Raw genomic sequence first — 21156 nt, 5'->3', positions numbered from 1 at the left:
ATGAACCCACACAGACACAGAAGAAGCATAGCAAAGAGAATTTGAAACGCCAAGTAATTATTTCCCGAAAATGTCAAAAAAAGACTATCACGCCCCAACTTGAGCAGTCTGTAATGGAGCATGGAACTCCAGTTTGGTACTAACAGCAGAGTCTGATAAGGGTGCATTGGCACTCGGAGTCTTGTCTACCGGTCCACCCAAAGCGTGAAGCACCTGTTCTTTAGTGGCATCACCAAGTCCAGCAGACTTCAGGGTCCTCCCGTGCTCAAAGTAATCAAAGCCGCTGACAACGGCAGCCATCTGGATAAGTGCTCCAATAGTTGGCGAAGCTAAATCGCACTTCAAGCCAAGCTCATACCAGGGGACCAAGCCATAGAGAATATCTTCCAACAAATAGCGATGATTGAGGGAGGTTGGGGAGCTCTTGGTCTTGTTGTGGACCACAGAGCCTGAGGCAAAGTCGTGGTAGTCGGAGTATTCCCGATCATTGTTATAGTTCTGGTTCATGTACGCTGTGATGGGTGTGATCTCGAGCCCATAGGCGTGGGAAATTGCCAGACGCTCCTTGTCTACCTTTTCAGTTACACGAGAGACAGAGGGAGACATTCCCTGGGCGTAGAAGTAGAAATCGCCCTTGGTGGCCTCGATCCAGCCTGCATTCATGAGTGCCGCAGGACAATGCACGACGGGGTTGACATTGTTCAACCCAACCTCGAGTAGATTCTGACACCACACTAGTTTCTGAGAAAAGATCATCTCGACCTTTTGTCGGAGGCCAAGCTCCGCCTGGGGGTCAAGCCGCTCGACCTGTGTTGTGTTTGGTGGCTCGGCCCATATTGACAGAGTCTTCTTGCATCCTTTGACGAACACCGTGTCACCCTGGATGCGAGTGGCATAAGGGGAGATGTCGGTTTCGAGGATTGCATGGGCGTTGATCTTCGAGCGGGCAGAGAGGTAAAAGAAATTGCCCACGTTGATGATGAGAGTATGATTCCGCAAGTCAAATTGACTCAGCAACGTCAGGATGGTGTCCTGGCCATATGAGGGTACTGTGGTCACGATGAAAGGAGAGTGTCGAATGGCAATATAGAGGTCACTGGTGGTCTTGATTTGAAATTTTCCACTGATCTCTCCGGCTGCGTTCAACCAGCCATTGTTCCTTTCAATCATTTCTGTTCCACCTCGATGATCGGGATGAGCATACAGCATGACTGACTTCCCACGGCTAGCTAAATCGGCCGCAAAGGCACAGCCACAGGGCCCTGCGCCGATGATAGTGACAGTTGGCACGGAGTCCAGATTTTCACTAGCCATGATGTTGGTCTGAGCCTTTGCCTGAAGGTATTGTAGTATTTTATTTGGAGCAAAGAAAGGGTTCGGAGAAGTGTATCCGAGATATTTAGTTGAGTTGATTGATGAATTGATTCGAGGCGGCATACCATGTTAAATATTGCTGGTCCAGAGACTCAATGGATCTGCACAAAATACATATTTTCCTGTATGTTATTTATTGCTCGCCCAATAAGGCTAGATTTACCTGTGTAGTTGTTTTCCGACTCACGCCATCTACAGCATACGTTGTATATTGCACGTCATGTACCCAGTGATCGTCCAAGGGAACTCCTATTAGCTTGCGTCATGTCAATGTGCTTCTAGATGCTCTTGACGAGGACCATGTATGTTGTAAAAAATATTCGCAATATACAACAACATAGATCTGACCCTATGATCTGCTGCACTATACTAGAAATATACTAGCTAGAATAGACCAGTGTGGACCTTCACATGCATCTTAAAATTTGAGCTGGCACAAGCCTTCCACTCAAGGGTTAATTGGCTATACCCTGTAAATTTATTACACAATTCAATTTGCAGATCATCACGAAATTGTGTCAAGAAAGTGAGTGCTTCACGATTAACCATCAGGAATGCGTGTTTGGGGTTCCATCTTCTGTAGGACCTCATTTTTGCATTTGCCTATTGAATTTCAAAGTAGCACTACATAGGGGGTCAAATTAGACCATCTACTAGTTTCTTCCTAGTTTCTTTGCATGAAGACGATGGGCCAAATAGTGCATATTCCCGAACGATATGATAATTCTAACGGGCCAACAAGCTTCTGAAGATGTGGACCTCAAAGTAGATCAAAGCGGGTCAGTGGAGATAATAAGACCAATCAGACGAGCCAGTAGGAGCCATGTGAGCTTGTCCACAAGGTTCCATGATGTCGACCTTGCAGATCTTTCAGGTCCAGAATGTCCCGAATATCAACCCACTTGCTCCTACGGGATCCCGATGCCTCCGTTAGTTTCCGAACTAAGAGCCGCGTGTCAATATTGGCGATATTCCTTATGCCCTAAAAGTGTTTTGAGTAATGATCGATGCTTCCGTGGATAATTTTTGAGTAGTCGATCATTCTGTTCGAGACTTTCAATCACATCATCCAAATATTTCTAACCTACAACATGGAAGGTGGAACCCTTCTCCTGATTTGACGTCACTGCGCTGTGGTCCTTTTGCTGTTGCCTCCTGGATCCACGATGAGTTGTCCATTGCGATTAAACAGTGGGAAAGGGGACGAGTTGAACCTTGACATTGTCAAAGAGTCCGATTCATTAAGTAGTCTGTCTTGACATTCTGCACATGCCCAGCAAACTCGAACTAGAATGAATTCCGAAACCACGCTTGCAGAGGATGTACCTCCACCGTACAGCTCCTTTAGTACCGCTAAAAAAAGATACATTGTCGCTACAGCCGCTGGCGCTGGGTTATTTTCTTCATTGTCGGCCCAGATATATTTCCCAGCCCTGAACACGCTGGCCAACGACCTCAATGTGTCAGCATCCATGATCAACCTAACTGTGACAAGTTACATGGTAAGAATATACCAGTTGACGAAGATAAGGACCCATATATTAACGGATAGCATATACCAGATCTTCCAAGGAATTGCCCCTATGTTTATCGGCGACTTTGCAGACAGAACAGGCCGTCGACCAGCCTATATCATTTGTTTTATTATTTACATCGCGTCGAACATCGGACTGGCTTTGCAGGACAGCTATGCTGCTCTCATTATATTGCGATGCTTGCAGAGTTCTGGGATCAGCAGCAGTGTAGCACTCTCTGCAGCTACTGTGGCTGATATCAGCACAAAACAGGAACGAGGATCGATGATGGGGTTTGTGATGGCTGGAAATTTCATGGGGCCCGCCATTGGTCCCATTATTGGAGGACTTTTAGCTCAATATTTGGGCTGGCGATCGATTTTCTGGTTCCTGACCATCGCCTCCGGCGTCTTCTTGTTACCTCTCCTTCTATTTCTCCCCGAAACTGCCCGAAACGTCGTTGGCGACGGCTCATTCCCTGCACAGCCGTGGAATCGGCCTTTGGTTTACTTGTTCTCTCGCCAAAATGGGAACAGCCAGTATCGCTCCGACAAGGATAGTGTTGATCGACCTCACAGCAGCGATTCGCCAAAGAAAATTATCGACCACAAACTCCAATTCCCCAACCCATTGAAACCTTTGATACTGGTGTTTCATCCAAACTCAATCATCATTCTCTTGGTAACGGGAATCATCATGGGTGGGAACATGACGGTTCTCTCTTCTATCACGGAGATATACACGGCGCAGTACAGCCTGGACGAGCTTGAGATCGGTCTATGCTATATCTCGCTAGGCACTGGGTCCATCGTGGCTTCGGTTGTTACAGGGCGCCTACTGGACTGGAACTATCGACGCATGGCTGCCAAAAGAGCCACTGATTTCACTACATCCGAACAAGATACACCCGAGGACTCGATCTCTATCGAGAAGGCCCGTAGTATGATTACTATTCCCCTCGTTGTCCTCGGTAGTGTCACCGTGCTAGCGTTTGGCTGGGCACTCAAATACGGCGCGCCTCTTGCGGCTCCGGAGGTGCTTCTGTTCTTCATCGGCGTAGGACAGACTGGGGGGTTTATCTCCACCTCCACTCTGCTGGTCGATCTACACACCGCCAACCCGGCTGCTGCTACTGCTGCCAATAACATGGTGCGGTCTTTTTTCTCGGCTGCAGCCTCGGCTGCCATCGATCCTATGTTGACCGCAATGGGTCGGGGATGGACATTCACGCTGGTTGCATTCATCTTGTTAGCAACAATCCCATTCCTGTTGTTACTATGTGGAACGTAGAGTCAAAAGAAGGACTCATTAGAGAGCTCTGAGGATTGAGAAACATTAGCTTGCCGATATAAATATACCCCGGAACACAATGAGACGGAATGCTCCGATAGTTTACATCAACTCCTCCGATTCCAAGGTTGATTCGGAATGATTATTAATCACTATATTTTACTACCTCCTAGATACAGCCTTTCTAGTCAGGGTATTGGACGCGACCCGTAGACCAAACTCGGACTTGTATTACCCGGCGGAGCAAAAGTTTAGCTTCTCGAAATCTGGCAAATGGCACTCATGGTCTCTATACTACATTTACCAGCAACGGGACATTTATTGCGCTGGAACGAGCACTTAGGTTGTGAATTGACGGCTATATAACTGTGACACAACATGAAAGTGGTAGTAAGTCCAGACCTCTGCCATGAAAGACTCTTCCTGCCGCCAAGTGGCATATGGCGAAGTGGAAGTGTGACCAATATCCCTGATTCAAATCCCAAAAATTGGAAGGAAGTCCCAAAAATTGAAGATTTACTCCATCACACCCTCTCCGACGCAGCGCTTCAAAGGATAAGTATCTCCCAAGCAAGTTGTAACAACACCCTTTACCCAGGACAAGGAATTGGGTCCGTAGCGGTAAGTATCCTGGGTGAAAGAATCCGCCTGATAGTGTTCGTACTGTCCACTTCCGGGCTGCCCACTGAATACGTATCCGCTTTTGCGATGGGTCAAGGGATTGCTAACAATGGCACCCCACCTGTTCTTCGGGATTGTCATGGTAACCGTGCCGGTGAGAGTAGCGGTTTCAGTGTATTGGTAGCTGACGGTGGTTCCGATAGTTAGGAACTTTTCCACGGTGGCCGTAAACGAGGTGCTAACGGAGATGCTGTTTGCGATGGACTGGCCTTGTGCCATGGCGGCGGTGGCATCGGCTCCGTTGGCATGCACAATGGTAGACATGGGGACATCCCAGCCCAGGAATTTCTGGTCAGGAAGAGGGATGATGAATTGGGCACCGGAGCGCTTGCTCAGACGGTTTGAGGGGGTGGACTCGTTGGATCCAGTCTGGATAAATTTGGGGACAGAATCGGTAGGCGGAGACAGACTGACTCCAGGGAATTCGGCAGCAAGGTCCCTCTTGTCGACAGTCTTGGTGGTACCATCGTTTAGGATGAGAACAGCCGTATCGGCCGGCAGGGCATAAACGAGTGCACTGTTGGCACAGAGAGAACTCAACAAGAAAAGATTGATCTTCATGATGTGTACCAAGGAGTGATCAAGGTTTGAGTAGTTGGAAAAGTGATATCGCAAAATCAGCGATGGAAAGGAGACCCTATTTAGAGTCGCTCAGGGGATACCTTTTGTCGAACTTGACGAATTCATCATACAGCTATTTTATCAGAAAGGATCTCCCGGAACGTATCAAAGCTCAGATATTCACGCAACCCGTGTTTCACTTGTATACTTCCGAGGAATAGCCGGAAATGCACCGCAGATATCAAGTCCTGATAGCACAAGATAATCAATTTGTCTTTTGCTTAGAGTTCTGAAGGATGATGTAGATCATCCTTCAGAATGGGCCCTGGGGGAGTGCAACGGCTGTGGGGTGTCTTGGTTCCTGACGAGAGCTGGGACACACCTTGGGGGCCAAACCCAGTTCATCCGAAGTCCTCCGTACTCCCTACGGAATAGTGATGCTGTTTTAATATGGCCATTTGTGCCTTGAAGAAAATATTATATGAAATCAAATTCATTTAACATATGAAACCAAATTCATCTAGTATCAATGAAGAATGAAACATGTACGGTCATCGGGGTGTCCCTTCGTACCGATTCCGCTTACACGTGGTGTTCTTCCGAACCTTAAATGCTATAAAGGTAAGATCTTGCAAATCAACTCTGAACCAGACTTAATTATTGTGAAACATAGCCCACCTCAAGGAGGCTGGCGGAATGACGGATGTCATCATGAAAAACGCCATGTATACGATTCGGGAAAGGAAGATCAAAGATCATCGTTCCAATGGAGTTTTCTCGGAAGTTTTATCTTGGTTGTCTCATCTCAAGGGTATCATAGGAGATGAAGTACCAGACAGGCAAACTCACTTTAGAAGGAGGCTTCTATGTCCTTTTTAAAGTACCACTTCTCTGGCTTTCGGACCATTTAAATTCCTACCTACCGCCCAATTCTTAGAAGCCAGGTTGATAACCATTTCTCACGGCATTATCACAAGATGAAATCCATTTCACTTATTGTCGCAGTTCTCGCTGCTGGGTAAGATCTTCTCGAAATTCACATGTTTGATACACGCACTGATTCTTTGTAGTGCTTTCGCAGATCTCCATACTCAAGGTGTCTGCATCGATACACCTGGCAAAGGAGTGGTAAGAACAAACTGGAAACCTATATCACCGGGGAATGCAATTCTAACTGCATTATAGGAAGTTTACAATAGAGCTGCAACTGAAAAGGCCTGTGGTGCCTACAAGAAGCGAAACACTGGTAGCGCGCAATGGGATCAATGCCCCGATTGTACCATTAAGAACGAGAAGGACCTGTTATACTATTGCGAGTCCCAGGGGCGCCACCTTGGAGGTGACGAATTGCACTATTACTGCACCCAAAATGGTGCAGGGGACAGTGTTGCTTGGTGAGAAGGTTGAAGAGAGCAGCAAGAACCGAGGAAAGATACTACTTGGTGCACTTTGTACTTCGATTGACGCAATTTGAATTTATCAAGCTCGTGCAGGGCTTTCGGGCTGACGCTATATTTGTGCAACGTCGTGGTTCATGTTCACACTGCTCCAGTTGTTGTGATTAGAGACTCGTAATATAGCCTCCGCCAATGGAGTAGTTCTAAGCTACATAGATAGCTGTCTTAGGCTCAGATGCTTTGGTTATGCGATGAAGATATCGTTGATGCATGTTGGGCAAGCAAAAAGCTTGGACTTTTATCGTCATATGTAGGAGAACCGAGTAGGGAATCGGATTCGATCCGAATAAAATCGATTGGCAGTTGAACGTATGGGTCTTGCAATCAATCAAAGTCCAATTTCTTACGCAGTCTAACATAGTTGCGGAATGAGTATGCAGACGTTTCATTCCAATTGAAGCAGGAATTTGTACAAGCGAAGCGTCTTATTCCCATCTCACCAAATGCTTCTTTGGTGCGGAAGTCGATGCCTAACTGTATGTTGTACATTGGCCCCTGATCTGCTGTTGAACCTCAAACCGGATGATTGGTTCACCCGTCCCGCTCGCACTTGGTAACCTTAGAGGAATCATCACGTGTTGACACTGGATGTGTCAGCAATTTGGCCTCAGGCTCCAAACATTATTAGTCATCTCGAATAGGTGCCAGTGGAGACCCATAGACAAGGGGGTAGTAGTTGGTTTTCAATCTTGCTTTGACATGGAGGAACCTCTACTCTCCGTATATTCGATGCATATTAGCCTGTTCCGATCTGTGCATCGCATTTACCCCTCTGAAAATTAGGAGGATATGCGCCAAGAAAACGTCATAGCGCAGCAAAATAAGGGTGGCGTTCCTCAACAGCCTCCTGTTGCGCCTCATATTCATAGTTTCTACTCCGTAGCTTGGCATATATTACTAGTTTATGTCAAAACATATCCTATTGATCGATATGCGAATGAGCTATTTTTTTAGATTGGGTCCAATTATTTATATGAGAAGAACGCATTGTTATACAATATACAAAGGCATTTCCACACCCCGCAATCCCAACTAAGAATGGATATGCAGGATGCAACCTTCGAATCAACCCCATTTCCTAAAACAGGACCAACCCCAAACCCGGGGTGGTTTGGACCCTCGGACATGTCGTGGCTGTGTCTCCCGACCCCGAGGATCCCGAAGTCCCAAAGAAGAAATCCTTCGAGAAAATTCTAGTTCCGGCACACTAAAGTTAAAATGCGCCACAGTCAGACTCTAGTTTCCCAGGATGTATAGATATATTTATATTTATCTTTTAAGAAAGCATTTCCACAGGCAAATTGTATAATCTGGGGTTGAAATTTGGGGTAAATCTAGCTCACAGACAATACATAAAACCTTGACTAAAATTTTCTCGACGCTATCGCTGATAATGTTGGGGCCTGCGTCTCTGGGGTCACGCCGGGCCGGGTTCGCCGGGCCGGTACAATCTGTAGAGTGCAGAACAACCTTCTTCCAAGATTATAACGTGTGTGGGTTGGCTCGACCGACACCGAATACCCCACAACGATGGTCGGCACCGGTGAAGATGCGTTTATGTAATCCTCCACAAGTGTGGCCAAACCCATAAACGGATTTTTCGGCTAAGTTTACAAACCTCATCGGCAATTTTACCCCGGCCCCCGAGTGTGCTTGAGCGAGTTAGCATTGCAGCTTGGTCTCCCCACCATATCATTCTATGGCATTATCTGGTCGTAGGATATTCTAACTCTAATCGCCTGCGCCAAGCAAAAACTCTGGAACCGTTCATTTTGGGCCTCCACAACCAATTTTCGGTTCCTTTTCTTCTCACCCTGGACCTTTTCCTTTCTTCACTTCCCCATATCATATACCATTCAACAACATGAATGTTCAAGACACACCTCGTCCTATTCAGGACCAAGAAGTATACAATGACACAATGGACATGGAGAAGAAGGCATATCCCGTAGAGCCAACGGATGATCCCTTTGGAAACGAAGAATCTGGGGAAGTGAAGTATCGTATTATGCCATGGTGGTGAGTATCTCATTCTGTCCATGTTCATTTGTATTGAAGAGCACAGTTCTGACTTTCATATACAGGCAAGCTGGAACGCGTGAGAGCCCATATTAAACCCAATCAAAACAGGAGCCCCTTTCTAATATCCTTCGTCTAGTGATGGTTGCTGAAAACATCTCGCTTGGTATCCTGTCTCTTCCGTCTGCAGTAGCAACCCTCGGAATTGTCCCGTAAGAAAATGTCCGCCTCCACGACACAGGAAAGAAAGCTGACCATCTCCCAGGGCATTTGTCATCATTATGTTTTTGTCTGGTATCTCGTGGTACACTGGATACACCATGGGCAAGTTCAAGGAGCGTTATCCCCAAGTTCACAGCATGGGTGATGCTGGTGAGCTTCTTATGGGGCCCATCGGGCGGGAGATTTTCTTCGTCGGCCAGCTGCTGTTCATCATCTTCTTGATGGCCAGTCACATTCTCACCTTCTCCGTGTTGTTCAACACCATCACGAACCACGGTACCTGCACTATAGTCTTCGGAGTCGTCGGCTTGCTCGTCAGCTGCATTGCCGCCCTCCCGCGGACAGCAGAGAAGGTCTTTTGGATGTCCATCGTCTCCGCCATCAGTATCCTGGTCGCCACTATCGTCACGATGGTTTCCATTGCCGTCCAGGCCCCCGATAATGTTCAGAACGATATCGTCACGACCCCGACTTTCCAGGAAGGTTTCTTGGCTGTCACCAACATTGTCTTCGCCTTTATTGCCCACGTCTCTTTCTTCGGTATCATGTCGGAAATGCAGGATCCCGCCGACTTCCCCAAAGCCCTCGCCATGCTCCAGGTTGTCGATACTACCATGTACGTTGTGACCGCTATGGTCATCTACTGCTATGCGGGCCCAGGTGTCTCATCACCGGCTCTATCGTCTGCTGGACCTATGATGAAGAAGGTTGCCTACGGTCTGGCCATCCCAACAGTACGTTATTTGTCTCTTCAGTGGGTTCGTGAGTCTATTCTAATCTCCGATAGGTCATTGTTGCCGGTGTCGTTTTCGGCCACGTTGCATGCAAGTATATCTATGTTCGAATCTTCCGCGGCAACCGCTCCCACCACATGCATCAGAAGAGTCTCCTGGCTACGGGTACATGGGTTGCGATCGGTCTAACTACATGGACTGTTGCCTGGATCATCGCAGAGTCCATTCCTGTGTTCAACGAGTTGTTGAGTTTGATTGTATGTTCTCCGAGTATCTATTACCGTGCGTCTACTAATTTGTCGTTCAGAGTGCCTTGTTTGGAAGTTGGTTCAGCTGTAAGTCGAACTTTTGGGACTAAGGTCATGGTGTGAAATGGATTACTGACTGATAACAGACGGCCTCCCTGCCTTCTTCTGGTTCATGATGAACAAAGGAAACTTCTTCTCGTCACCCAAAAACATCGCCCTAACTATTATCAACCTGATCATTCTTGCAATTGCTTGTGCTATTGTATGTTGTGCCCATCTGTGTGATTTTGAATTCCCTGCTGACAAGACTAGTGTGGATTGGGACTCTATGTCTCGGGCGTGGCTATCAACGAGAGCTCGTCCAAGGCCAGCTGGACCTGTGCCAACAACGCCACCTAAATCCGGTTATTATGACGGAGAACATATATTATGTTCCCCTGTGTTTCAAATGGTTGCGTTATAGATTGGTTTGGTAAGTGTTGATATATTGCATCAATTGGCTGGGCCATTGTAAATAGACTGGTGTTTGACGTTACATATAAACCTTGCATGCTACTGTTTCTCGATATTCAAAGTGTATATTACTGAAATTACATGTTGAGTTCTCACTGACATCATTTCATATTCTTCTCTTGTACATATTTGAGCTATAACACACGATCTTTACATTATTGAGTAAAACCTGTCAAACAGTGATGTCATCAACAGAATGGTCCTATTTTCCACCCTTAGGCTTGCCATGTCCGTTTGTCTCTGACAATCCCAGGCACTCCGCCATGTGGAAAAAGATGTCAATCGAGTTGTACACACCCCCGAACAGTTCTTGACACGGGCCGCGCGCAAAGACCGGCACATCGGTCAACGAGTGGACACCCTGCGCCGCATCAACGGGAAGGGTTCCATTGATTAGGAAACCACTGACTGCATCCTTGTAATTAGCAACATAGCCATGCTGCTTGTCCTGCACTGCAGGCTTGCGGGGTCCGTCTTTGTGAACCTGATAATCCTCCCGGTGGTCAGGGAAGGCGCCAGCACCCGCGTGCAGGGTGTATCTCGGGTCCCATTGGGCAGGGAAGTGGACACCTTCGGAGTACCGCAAGGCGTTGGATCCGGCGACAGTGTACTGCGACAAACCAGAGTTTTCGTAATATCCGACAGCGTTGCGCTTGCTGCGGTCATCCTTCTGCGCCTCCATGTACTCCGTGTCAACCGAGCCAGTCACGTCGAAGCCGTGGCCGTGGTCGGCTGTGACGAAGATGAGGGTGTCTTCTAGCTGGCCCATCTCCTCGAGTTTCTCGATTGTTGCGCGCACGGTATCGTCGAGTTCGAGAAGCTCACCCAGTGTCCGATCGTAGTCCAGAGAGTGCATCTGCTTGTCAATGCTGGCGGCCTCGGACATCAGGAACCAGCCGTCTTTGCTGTGTCGCTTGTCTAGCACATCGATCGCCTTGAGGGTCATATCTTTGAGACCGGGCAGATCGTCTGCGTCACGGCCTGAACCGTCGGGGTAGTTACTCTGGTTGTAAAGATTGGCCTGGTAGACGTTGCGATCAAGCCAAGTAGCCAGGTTAGATTTCTGGAAAACACCCAACAACTTCTCCTCGTTTGAGGCACTGTTCAGCGCGGTGTGGTTCCAGGCCACGTTGTAACCCTTCTCAGCGAAGAGCTTATAGTAATCACGAGTCTTCTCGCTCGCGAGGAAGTTCTCCGCACCAGCGCCAAGAAGCACATCGGGACCGGCCCAGTTTGTCCACTCATAGTCGGTTAGACCACCTGCGTAATATGAGCCGATGACATGGTCGTATTCGCCACGGTCGCTGGTGTGAGCAGACAACCCAGCAGGGGTAGCATCTGCCAAGAACGCAGTAGACACAATACCAACACCGGCCTCTGGGTTCTTACGGCGGAAGATCTCGGCGATTGTCTCGAACTTCGGGTCATCAAAGGCGTCCTTAGAAGAGTCAACATAGACACCCAAAGCATTGACGGTAGTCTTGTGGCCGGTGTAAAGTGCTGTGGCGGAGTTGGCTGAATCGGTAATGAACGAGTCCATGGAGTGTGTCATTTGATGGCCCAGCACGGGGAACTTGTCCAATGCCATCTTTGTCATGTATTTGCCGTTGATGCTGCGGTGGGCAATGAGACGTGCGGCAGTGATCATGTTTGTTGTCATGCCGTCTCCAACGAACATGACGACGTTCTTCGCGCGACGCTTGGTGGGGAGATCACGAACAAACCAGTTGGCCACTGTCTTTTGTTCCCCATAATAAGTCAGAGTAGCCTCGTATTCGCCGGGCTCATAAAGGGCAATTCGCCTATAGATCTTCGAGGTCACGTTGACGAGGGAAGGGGTTTCTGCGTCTTCGGCAAATCGATCTGTTTTTCTATTAGCATATCTGCTCCCCAAGGATTGGATAGGCGAGTAGTACCTTCAAACCATGTGAAGTTCCACTTCTCCAACTCAGGTTCATCAATCTTGAAGTATTCTGTTGCAGTGACAGGGGCCTTGCCCTTGTCCTTGCCATGACCCTTCTTGGCGATGGTAAAGGTAAAGTTCTCGTCTGGCTCTCCAATACGAGCTTCAGAACCATTGACGGGGGAGTGTACTTCGAGGCGGATATCGAAGTACTGACCTGCTAGGAAGTCAACCCTGTAGATGGTGGTCAGTAGCTAGTACTCAGGCTCAATTGAAACATCACATACTGGTCTGGCGGGAAGATACATCCCAAATCAGGGCAACCACCCAGCCGCTGGAAGGTCTGGGCTGCCGTGTACGCGACAAAGCATGCTAGCGCGGAGATTGCAGAGGCGCGCATCTTGATGGAGAAGCTGATTGCGATGAAAACAAATTCCAGAGAGGAAGTACCTGCATTAAGTACGAGCTTCGTAGCTAATCGCAAGCAAGCTGCCAAGAGCCTCCAAGAAAATCCATAGCAACACAAATCTCCGAAATACTCCAATCTCTTTTGAAAGTGATATTGCTACATAAGACACGTTTTGTATAAGAACGAATAGGAAATAAGCAAGATTTACACGTGCGGAATCCTAGAGGTTGCCTGGGAAGCTTGAACCTCCTTGCCAAGTCGAGGGAATGGAATGCCAAGCCAAGTCTAGCCAACCCCAGTGTTCCGCCAAGATCGGTGGGCTTGGCAGATCATCGCACGTGGGACGGATGAGAGATAGGATGGCATGATATTTTATTTATTAATGACTGTTTAGATAGATTCTTCTTATATAGTACCATGGACATAGAGCTATACGATGAACCTCTCCGACGACATCCCGGGTAACTGTAAGCGGTCGGTTGAAATATCCAATGTCTGCCTTCTGCTCAGGAATGGAACGGAAATAGGCCTCGGACGTTGAAATGTGCAATATACTATTTATGATATTAGCCGTGGTCTTTTGGCATAGCGCTGTCGTATATATAATAACATTGGCATCGTGGTCGAAGCAATAACGAAATGCACAAAGAATCGACTAGGATCACCTTGAATGCGGGGGATAATAAACGGCTGCCAAAGTGACACAGAGCCGAGACAAAAAATTATACGAAGTATATGAACTCATTAGAAATTCTCGAGGGTGAATTTTGTATTTCACATTAGTGTACTCCGTATTGAAATATAATGTCATCTTAGCAGCTAACTATGTGGCCTTGGCGTTCATTGTTCTGCATGTCATTTCTTATGTCGATTCTTTATGTCGAGGAGAGTACCCATCAACTTTCGTCCACATGGCTGGCAAAATGGCAAAGACAATGAAACTTCCATTGTCTCAATCTTTCAAAGCGTGTATATGTTACTATTTATGATCGAGGGTCTACACTTCAGTTCAATCAAGTAGATATGGTATATATGCTAAACGTCTTCAAACACTGCATGATTAAATTTAGCTCTTTGATTTCGACAATTCTTTCAAGTTCATCTCTTTGTTTATTGTCTATTAATGGCTCTACTAGAAATGGAAAACTTGAGTTCAGACCGAAACCTATAAGGTCATACTTGTCCATCAACTTTGTTTTGATCAATGATGCCTGACACAGAGATACCAGCAATACCACTTATTGGCCTAGGACTGACCGCACCTTCTTTGCAGCAATATTCATACCAGTCCAATCTCAGAATTCACAACACCTCTCCAATGCTGCCTCCCAACACTCTCAAGTACGGAAGGCGACAAGCCATTGGCCGATCACTACAGCAATGGATCGAATGTCCAGAATCTGACCTCTCTGTGCAAGTATGTCCAATTCTACCTTCTACGCTGAATTTCAATGACCTCAAGGAGTCCAAGGACCTGGAAATAGATATGGAAATTCATCCATATATTCCACTCCAGATTGAAGACGACTTTGCAGAGCTCGAAATAATGGGACCAACTGGCGGGGCATGGGAGAAAATCAGCATCAATCAACCTGACACTCCACGAGACGATCAATACTCGGACATTCATATCTGGGAGGGACAAGTTGCCCCTGGGGTGTTAATAGTCGAAGAAATCAAGAAAGCACCGGGTCTCTTCATGTCAGAGGTCTGCCAGGCCATTTACCAGAAGCACTTCCCGATCGACACCCTGACGTATGTCTATTTGATCGACGTTATCAACAAGGATACCCGTTCGTTTGTGAGGGAAGAGCTCTACACCGAATCTAATGGCCTCGCTTGGCCCGATGACAAAGTACGTGATTGGATATCTGGAACTCCGGAATATGAGGCGCTTCTAGGGACGACACTAGGACGAACCGTGGGACGTTTGATTTTGGGGGCTTTCAAGCGCGGAACTCGCCGGATTTCGCGAATCAGGACCTTCCATTCGTTTGGCGCGTTGCAGATGCAGTTTGCTATTGAGGATATTGAGCAGTTCGCGACTATGGGTTCCCAATACCCTTCCGATCGTAGTGTTGAATCTACCGATTCCATGGGTCCTCAGACAAGGTCAACATCGCGCCGCCGGCAAACCATCGAGTTGAGGAAACGTAAGTTGGACTGGGATGAGGAGACTGAATCGAAGAGACTTCGGAGAGAGTGAGCTGGATACATCACCTGTTGTTTGTATTCAAAATTCGTCTCTGTTTACGAGTTTATCTTGTATTTTTATTACTTTTCTTACTTTGTCTTCAATATCCGTTCACTAATTTGAGAGATCTGAGGTTTAACTTCCTTTGAAACGTACATGTTTACATAGTACTATGTACTCACATATGTTTTGTAAGAGCATATCCTCACATGTTGACATCAATAGTAGCCATAATAGAAAACCACATGCTCCATGTCAAAAAGAAAAAAAGGTGGTTTCCAAGGGCCCTTTTACACAGCCTCAGACAGGGTCCTTTCCACTTTCAGATCCCATAACTTCTCATAAATTTATCAAGTAAATTTCTTCATTCTTCTGATCCCCTTTTTATTTTGCACTTCCAACGCATTGCAGAACAAAAAGTGACCGATTGGTCTAAAGTTGGCGCGTATTGGGCTGGCTTTGTTCCGCCGACTCGGCGGATCTGCCACACTATACTCAAAACATCCACCAGACGAGGCCCAACATGATCTCTTTCTTTCAGAGACCTGATATTTTAACTTGAAATGTTTTGTGAGCCCAACAGTTTCTGGCTAATTTGAACGCATTCACATATCTTCGCGCCCCATGGCTCCCTTGTCGTTGGGTCTGGGAGTTGCAATGGCCAAATCCCGTAAGTAGCCAATGAGAGATGAAGTTGATGAAACTAACGTCTATTTCACGTTACACTTAGTTGCCATTGCTATACAGGCTGCCATCAGTGCTCCATGCCGAGGTCAGAAGGGAGGCGCTACAACCTATAAGCATGTTGTAATGTCTTTTACGCGTGCCTTATTTGAAAATGCATCTATGGAGCAGCTTCAGTGAGTTTAGACATGAATAAACAATACCCAGTATATACAAAATCACTGGTCTGACAGAAAAACAATTCTAACACCTCGCAGACTTGTTCTTCCCTCCACCGTCGCTCAAAAGAGTTACGAAGCCCACATGAAACAGCAAAAGGCCCCTCCCAATATCCTTGTTCTCTCCGAAGGTACAACGGCATTCTGGCTAGGGAATCCTGCTGCCGAAAAGTTGATCATCTACTTTCCCGGTGGCGGCTACTGCCTCCCCGCGCTACCGGACCACTTCAGTTATCTCGAGGCTCTCTCTGAGGACATAAAACAACACGTGCAAAGTATTGGCGTGTTATTACTTGCCTATGAACTTACCCCTCAAGCCCGATGGCCACGTCAGTTGCAACAGGCCGTTGCTATTTTGCAGCACGCCATTCAGACACTGGGGAAACGACCGTCAGACATTGTTCTTCACGGTGACTCGGCGGGCGCTCATCTTGCACTTGCGGTATTATCACATCTCGCTCATCCGCATCCTGAAGTTATGGTGCCAAGATTTTCAGTTGATGAACCCCTAGGAGGAGCGATGCTGTTGTCCCCTTGGGTTGACTTTGGAACTGACCACGCGAGCTCCATCGAAAATGCTGATAAAGACGTTATTTCGGCTAAGACTTTGCATAACTGGGCACAAATCTTTCTAGGCCAGACCGCGGAAGATATGTACAATTGCCCAGCCAAAGCCCCACATGGCTGGTGGAGAGATCTTCCTGTTTCAAGACTCTTTGTTGGCGTGGGGGGAGACGAAGTCCTCTTAGATCCGATTAGACAGATGGCCGAGAAGATGAAGGTGAGATAGTCCCCGCAAGCTTCTCGTTCAATCTAACAGTGTTTTTTTTATTCGCAGGGTGAACTCCCCGACGTGAGCATTAGTATCATACCACGAGAATTCCACGTTGAGCCAGTCACGGACTGCGCTTTGAATATACCCCCTGGGTTGCAATTCAAGGCGATAGCATCATGGTTGAACCAGACCTTCTCGAAATGAAAGATCGAAAGAAAAAGAAATTATGCATTGCATATATTATTGCATCTCACAATTTGTAGAGGCGGTCAGATAGCGCCAACTCGAACTGTGTTTTGGGGCTTTGTTTGATGTGTCGCCACATGAGCACCCAGCTTCCCTGACATTCTAATATCAACTGCACAAATTAGGTGACATTATTTCAATTCAGTTTCTTATACTGGCATCCGTGTTTTATTTGAATATCCTGATATCTATTTTTTTCGCTCCAAGATGAGCTCGATCCACCCACAGACTGATCAGCCTCGGAAGAAGATCCGAAAGGGGACCCGCAGTTGCTGGCAATGTATAAGAGCCCCCCCCCCTTTGGTTTGGATGATTTATCACTGACCTTTTTTTTTTCTGCACACATAGGCAAACATCGCAAAGTCCGCTGCAATTATGCGTCCGATAGCGCCCAAAGCTGCAGAGAATGTCTCGCCCGGGGCCTCCCATGTCGCAGCCAAGAATTCCCGGAACCTGAGAACCTCCGCGACTCGGACCGCACATACCTGAACGAGCGTATGGCCCGTGTGGAAGCCCTGTTGGAGAAGCTTCTAATACGGGTCGACGGTGGGAGTAATGCTAGCAATGGGAGCATTGGGAGCAATCAACAGTGGGACTCGAAATCACCCATAGATTGGGCGGAAACCAGTCCCGAATCCAGTCCCCCGACCGTGACACCAGCCCCAGACAATGCTCCAATTTTGTCTCTTTTTAACAACCAAGCGGTTCGTCTGATAACTTCCACCGGGGGGTGTGTAATCCTTTTATCTTGCGCTTACTGGTGAATAGCTAGGTTTCCAACGATCAGACGCCGCTGCGCCCGATTTTGCATATGGTACAATCAACAGGGACTGGGAAAGACTACGCCGTGATCTGATAGCCTTGATACCCTCCCAGAAGACACTGAAAATTATATCCGAGGCTAGCAGTAGCTGGTGGCTTATGCGCGTGCAGTTATTCGAAGACCAGGATAAATCGTTGCTTTCATCCTCGGTGGAAATCCTTCGAACCAGCCACCCGGCTGTAGTTGCTAAGGCCATTCTGTGGATTGCGTTGTGTCTCCAGCAACTCCCATCCGAGTTTGATTTACCCTCCCTTGGGCTTTCCTGCCTACCTGGGGTCTTGATTGACGAATGCATGAGCCGTGTTTCGACGTTGGTCTGCTCTGATGACTCTATCGTCAGCTGTATTGAGGGACTCGAGTGCTTGGTTCTGCAAGGATTAATCTTTAGCAATGACGGAAAACTACGAAGTGCATGGCTTTCCTGTCGTCGGGCGGCAGATATCGCCCAGATAATCGGGTTTCACCGTGATGAACCAGCTACCAATAAAAGCGCCGATTTTCAACGTCGAGCCACCTTAATCTGGAGACAAATCATGATGGTCGACAGGCACTTTTCACTGATCCTTGGGGTACATGGAGCTGTATCCAATATGGCAATAGATTTATATCAATCCAACCAAAGCGACACTCAGGATGTGCCTGTTCGCAATGCATCCGTTTTGAACCCGCTTGCTCGGATAGCTGGATCAATCATTGACCGTAATCAGATCTTCACAGAAGTCAATCCAGCCATGCTGAAAATGACCCATGTCATCGATGCGGAACTTCAAGCGTTCACGGTCCCTCCTTTGGCGTCACCCGACAATCTTCCGCCAGGCAAATGTATGGAGCGGGCCAATTGTTTCATGCAGCTTCACTATCGACTATGGTACTACCAAATCACGGCGTGGCTACATCTACCTCTCCTACTAGCGTCTGGTAATGACAACTCTTTTGAATACAATCGGAAAACCTGTCTTCAAGCCTCTCGCCATATCATCAATTGCTATGTCAATATCCGGCGCACCACTGAAAAAGGGTTTGACTCCAAGGTTCTTGATTTCCAAGCCTTTACCACGGCAATGACAATCATTGTGAATAGACTTGGGCCATTTGGCCCACAAGACTTTACCAACGAAGATTACCTCGCTATCGACCGAGTTATGACTATTCTAGAGCAACTATCAAAGACCGTTCCTCCAGACAAGATCGCAACTCGAGCGTTGCGCGTCTTGAAGATTATCAATGCGATAGGGATTGGTGCCGAACTACCGCAACTTGACGCGCCAGAAGGACACCAATACGAGAATGGAAGGCTTAGTCGCATCAAGCTTGATATTCCCTATTTCGGTACAATATACCTCGAACGTCGTGCCTTCGCTGATCAATCATCCAAAGGCTTTGCTGCATGTGCTACACCCCCGCCAACTTTGCCCAACACCACTCCTGGGCAGTTCTACCCATCATCTTCATGGGTGGGCACGATCCCAGACCCCGGTTATGCAATTGAGCAGGTTGCGGAAACAGCCCAATGGACAGATAATAACTTATACTTTGATCCGAACACCGAGTTTTGGGCTTTCAACTCCGAGTTCACATTTCAGCCTCCATTTTTGGCTGATTATGATGTTGATTGGGATAGTTGGGGTATGGATGTGGGCTTATGACTGGCGTGCATGCATAGTTTTGCGCTAAATGCGTGCCTTGTGTTCTTTGTCTTCATTTTGATGTTTCCAAGTCTCACTTTGTTATATATGAAGCATTATTTGACGTATCCTGGATGGCCCTTTTGATAAATATCTTGTTATGACCAGCAACGCTTCTTTACTTGGGTTGTTCTCAATGCCATTGTTTTGGTACCATGAACGGTTGTGTCTCAAACACTTATTGATGCATTATTCGCAGTATGAGGGGAAGGAAACCTTAGAGAGAAAAGACTTATGTGGACGACTATGTGATGGCAGTGGCAGACGGAAGTCGCATTCGTGACACACCTATTCATTCTATACAGCATCAACCATCGAAGTTGCGTAATTCCATAGGTATGTCCATGGATTAGGAAGGTGCGTGGTCTCCACCTACGAGTATCAACCCCCCCCCCCCCTTCATTTTTTGTCCTTTTCCTTCTTTCAAATACCTATGCATGTTCTCATTCCTCAGTACATACGTCCGCAGCCTTTTGTAACATCCTACATAGTAGGTGCCTTCACTGATTCTTACGTACGCCAGTTTCCTCGTCCCGGCTGTGTACAAGGATTCCATTTCCGGCTAAGGCCAGGATCTAATAGCATATATTCATTCCAAAAAATCAGAAGCAAGGTTTGTATAAGGCGGGGATAATATTACCTATCCGCTCTAAGCGTGATTGGCTTATTTAGCAATGACTTGAACCCAGGGCGTCTACTTAGGGTACGCTGACGAATGCTAGTGAGGAACCTTGAAATTGTAATTAGCAGAGATTGCACGGGTATGTATTCTATACTGGGCTGCATATTCAGGCCAGTTAACAATGGCGCTATGATGTATCATGTTATCATGCATAATCCGGGACTCTGCATATTCTGACAACATATGACTGAGCTTATGATAAAATATACAATTTTCGCATGTATACGGTACTGTTGTCTAGCAGTATGGTGTATTACGACCCCAGCCTGCATGAGACGCATATTAATGTGGTTGATGAGTGGAATTTTGCTTTTTGGGACGCGTATGTCACACACACAAATTGGAGATTCATGGTGAGTGTGTCTTGGGTTTCGGGGAAATCTTCAGTAACGAGAATAATTACTGTCCTCCTCTCCAAGCTAGCCAGATGCGGCATATTGATCTACCTTGAATGATCAACCGCGTGGGTCCCAGATCATAAGTCAATAGCATGGCATATTAACGTCACTCCTTGCTTATAATATGTTCAATTAACACATTTGATGTACGATATTATAAAATTAAAAGACAGCAAGCACGTAAGCAGATTGATCAATTGGCTATAAAAAATGTCATTATGCGTGAGATAGACGGAGAAGGAAAATAATGCTAAGCTGTACAGGTATAGAAGGGGGGATGGGCGTAGCTTCAGGAAGTATCGGGTGACAGATATTCAACCACAGAGTCAGACTGGATCCTATTGAGGACCGATTCAGTTATATACGCTCTACGTAGTTTAGTAAGAAGTCCTGTGGAAGTTATGTGGAGAAGACACATACGAAAAGCCTCTCGCTATCATATCCGGAAATCTGTTTGTGACGGAACCGCCATCTTCGTGAATCTGTTGCATGTAGGCATTGATCTGCTCAGTTGGAACGGAGTCTT

The 21156-nt window shown here is 47.0% G+C and overlaps 8 protein-coding genes across 8 annotated transcripts; 5 read left to right on the top strand and 3 right to left on the bottom strand.

The window, feature by feature from the left end:
* Positions 1–87: 87 nt before the first annotated feature.
* On the bottom strand, positions 88–1314 carry PGRI_064550 (NAD/NADP octopine/nopaline dehydrogenase family protein; the record flags this gene model as incomplete). Its single annotated transcript, XM_040794169.1, has 1 exon — positions 88–1314. The coding sequence occupies one exon, from the start codon at positions 1312–1314 to the stop codon at positions 88–90; it is 1227 nt and encodes a 408-aa protein (XP_040649419.1).
* Positions 1315–2957: 1643 nt separating this feature from the next.
* On the top strand, positions 2958–4178 carry PGRI_064540 (Major facilitator superfamily domain, general substrate transporter; the record flags this gene model as incomplete). The annotated part of the gene is made up of 1 exon (XM_040794168.1): positions 2958–4178. The coding sequence occupies one exon, from the start codon at positions 2958–2960 to the stop codon at positions 4176–4178; it is 1221 nt and encodes a 406-aa protein (XP_040649418.1).
* Positions 4179–4694: 516 nt separating this feature from the next.
* Positions 4695–5420, bottom strand: PGRI_064530 (uncharacterized protein; the record flags this gene model as incomplete). The annotated part of the gene is made up of 1 exon (XM_040794167.1): positions 4695–5420. One exon carries the CDS (start codon positions 5418–5420, stop codon positions 4695–4697), a length of 726 nt encoding a protein of 241 aa, XP_040649417.1.
* Positions 5421–6397: 977 nt separating this feature from the next.
* Positions 6398–6818, top strand: PGRI_064520 (uncharacterized protein; the record flags this gene model as incomplete). The annotated part of the gene is made up of 3 exons (XM_040794166.1): positions 6398–6438; positions 6491–6548; positions 6606–6818. The coding sequence occupies 3 exons, from the start codon at positions 6398–6400 to the stop codon at positions 6816–6818; spliced, it is 312 nt and encodes a 103-aa protein (XP_040649416.1).
* A 1923-nt stretch (positions 6819–8741) lies between these two features.
* On the top strand, positions 8742–10499 carry PGRI_064510 (uncharacterized protein; the record flags this gene model as incomplete). The annotated part of the gene is made up of 8 exons (XM_040794165.1): positions 8742–8896; positions 8962–8975; positions 9036–9108; positions 9162–9852; positions 9906–10109; positions 10160–10187; positions 10247–10362; positions 10413–10499. The coding sequence occupies 8 exons, from the start codon at positions 8742–8744 to the stop codon at positions 10497–10499; spliced, it is 1368 nt and encodes a 455-aa protein (XP_040649415.1).
* A 316-nt stretch (positions 10500–10815) lies between these two features.
* Positions 10816–12916, bottom strand: PGRI_064500 (alkaline phosphatase; the record flags this gene model as incomplete). The annotated part of the gene is made up of 3 exons (XM_040794164.1): positions 10816–12476; positions 12530–12750; positions 12804–12916. 3 exons carry the CDS (start codon positions 12914–12916, stop codon positions 10816–10818), a joined length of 1995 nt encoding a protein of 664 aa, XP_040649414.1.
* Positions 12917–14243: 1327 nt separating this feature from the next.
* PGRI_064490 (uncharacterized protein) lies at positions 14244–15131 on the top strand (the record flags this gene model as incomplete). The annotated part of the gene is made up of 1 exon (XM_040794163.1): positions 14244–15131. One exon carries the CDS (start codon positions 14244–14246, stop codon positions 15129–15131), a length of 888 nt encoding a protein of 295 aa, XP_040649413.1.
* A 612-nt stretch (positions 15132–15743) lies between these two features.
* PGRI_064480 (Alpha/beta hydrolase fold-3) lies at positions 15744–19511 on the top strand (the record flags this gene model as incomplete). The annotated part of the gene is made up of 6 exons (XM_040794162.1): positions 15744–15789; positions 15850–15979; positions 16061–16802; positions 16860–16975; positions 17431–17746; positions 17811–19511. The coding sequence occupies 6 exons, from the start codon at positions 15744–15746 to the stop codon at positions 19509–19511; spliced, it is 3051 nt and encodes a 1016-aa protein (XP_040649412.1).
* Between the last annotated feature and the right edge of the window lie 1645 nt (positions 19512–21156).

This window comes from Penicillium griseofulvum, assembly GCF_001561935.1.
Source record: "Penicillium griseofulvum strain PG3 chromosome Unknown contig_91, whole genome shotgun sequence".
Lineage (NCBI taxonomy): Eukaryota > Fungi > Ascomycota > Eurotiomycetes > Eurotiales > Aspergillaceae > Penicillium > Penicillium griseofulvum.
Note: the sequence above shows the minus strand (reverse complement) of the source record. Positions and strands in the feature narration are given on the sequence as shown.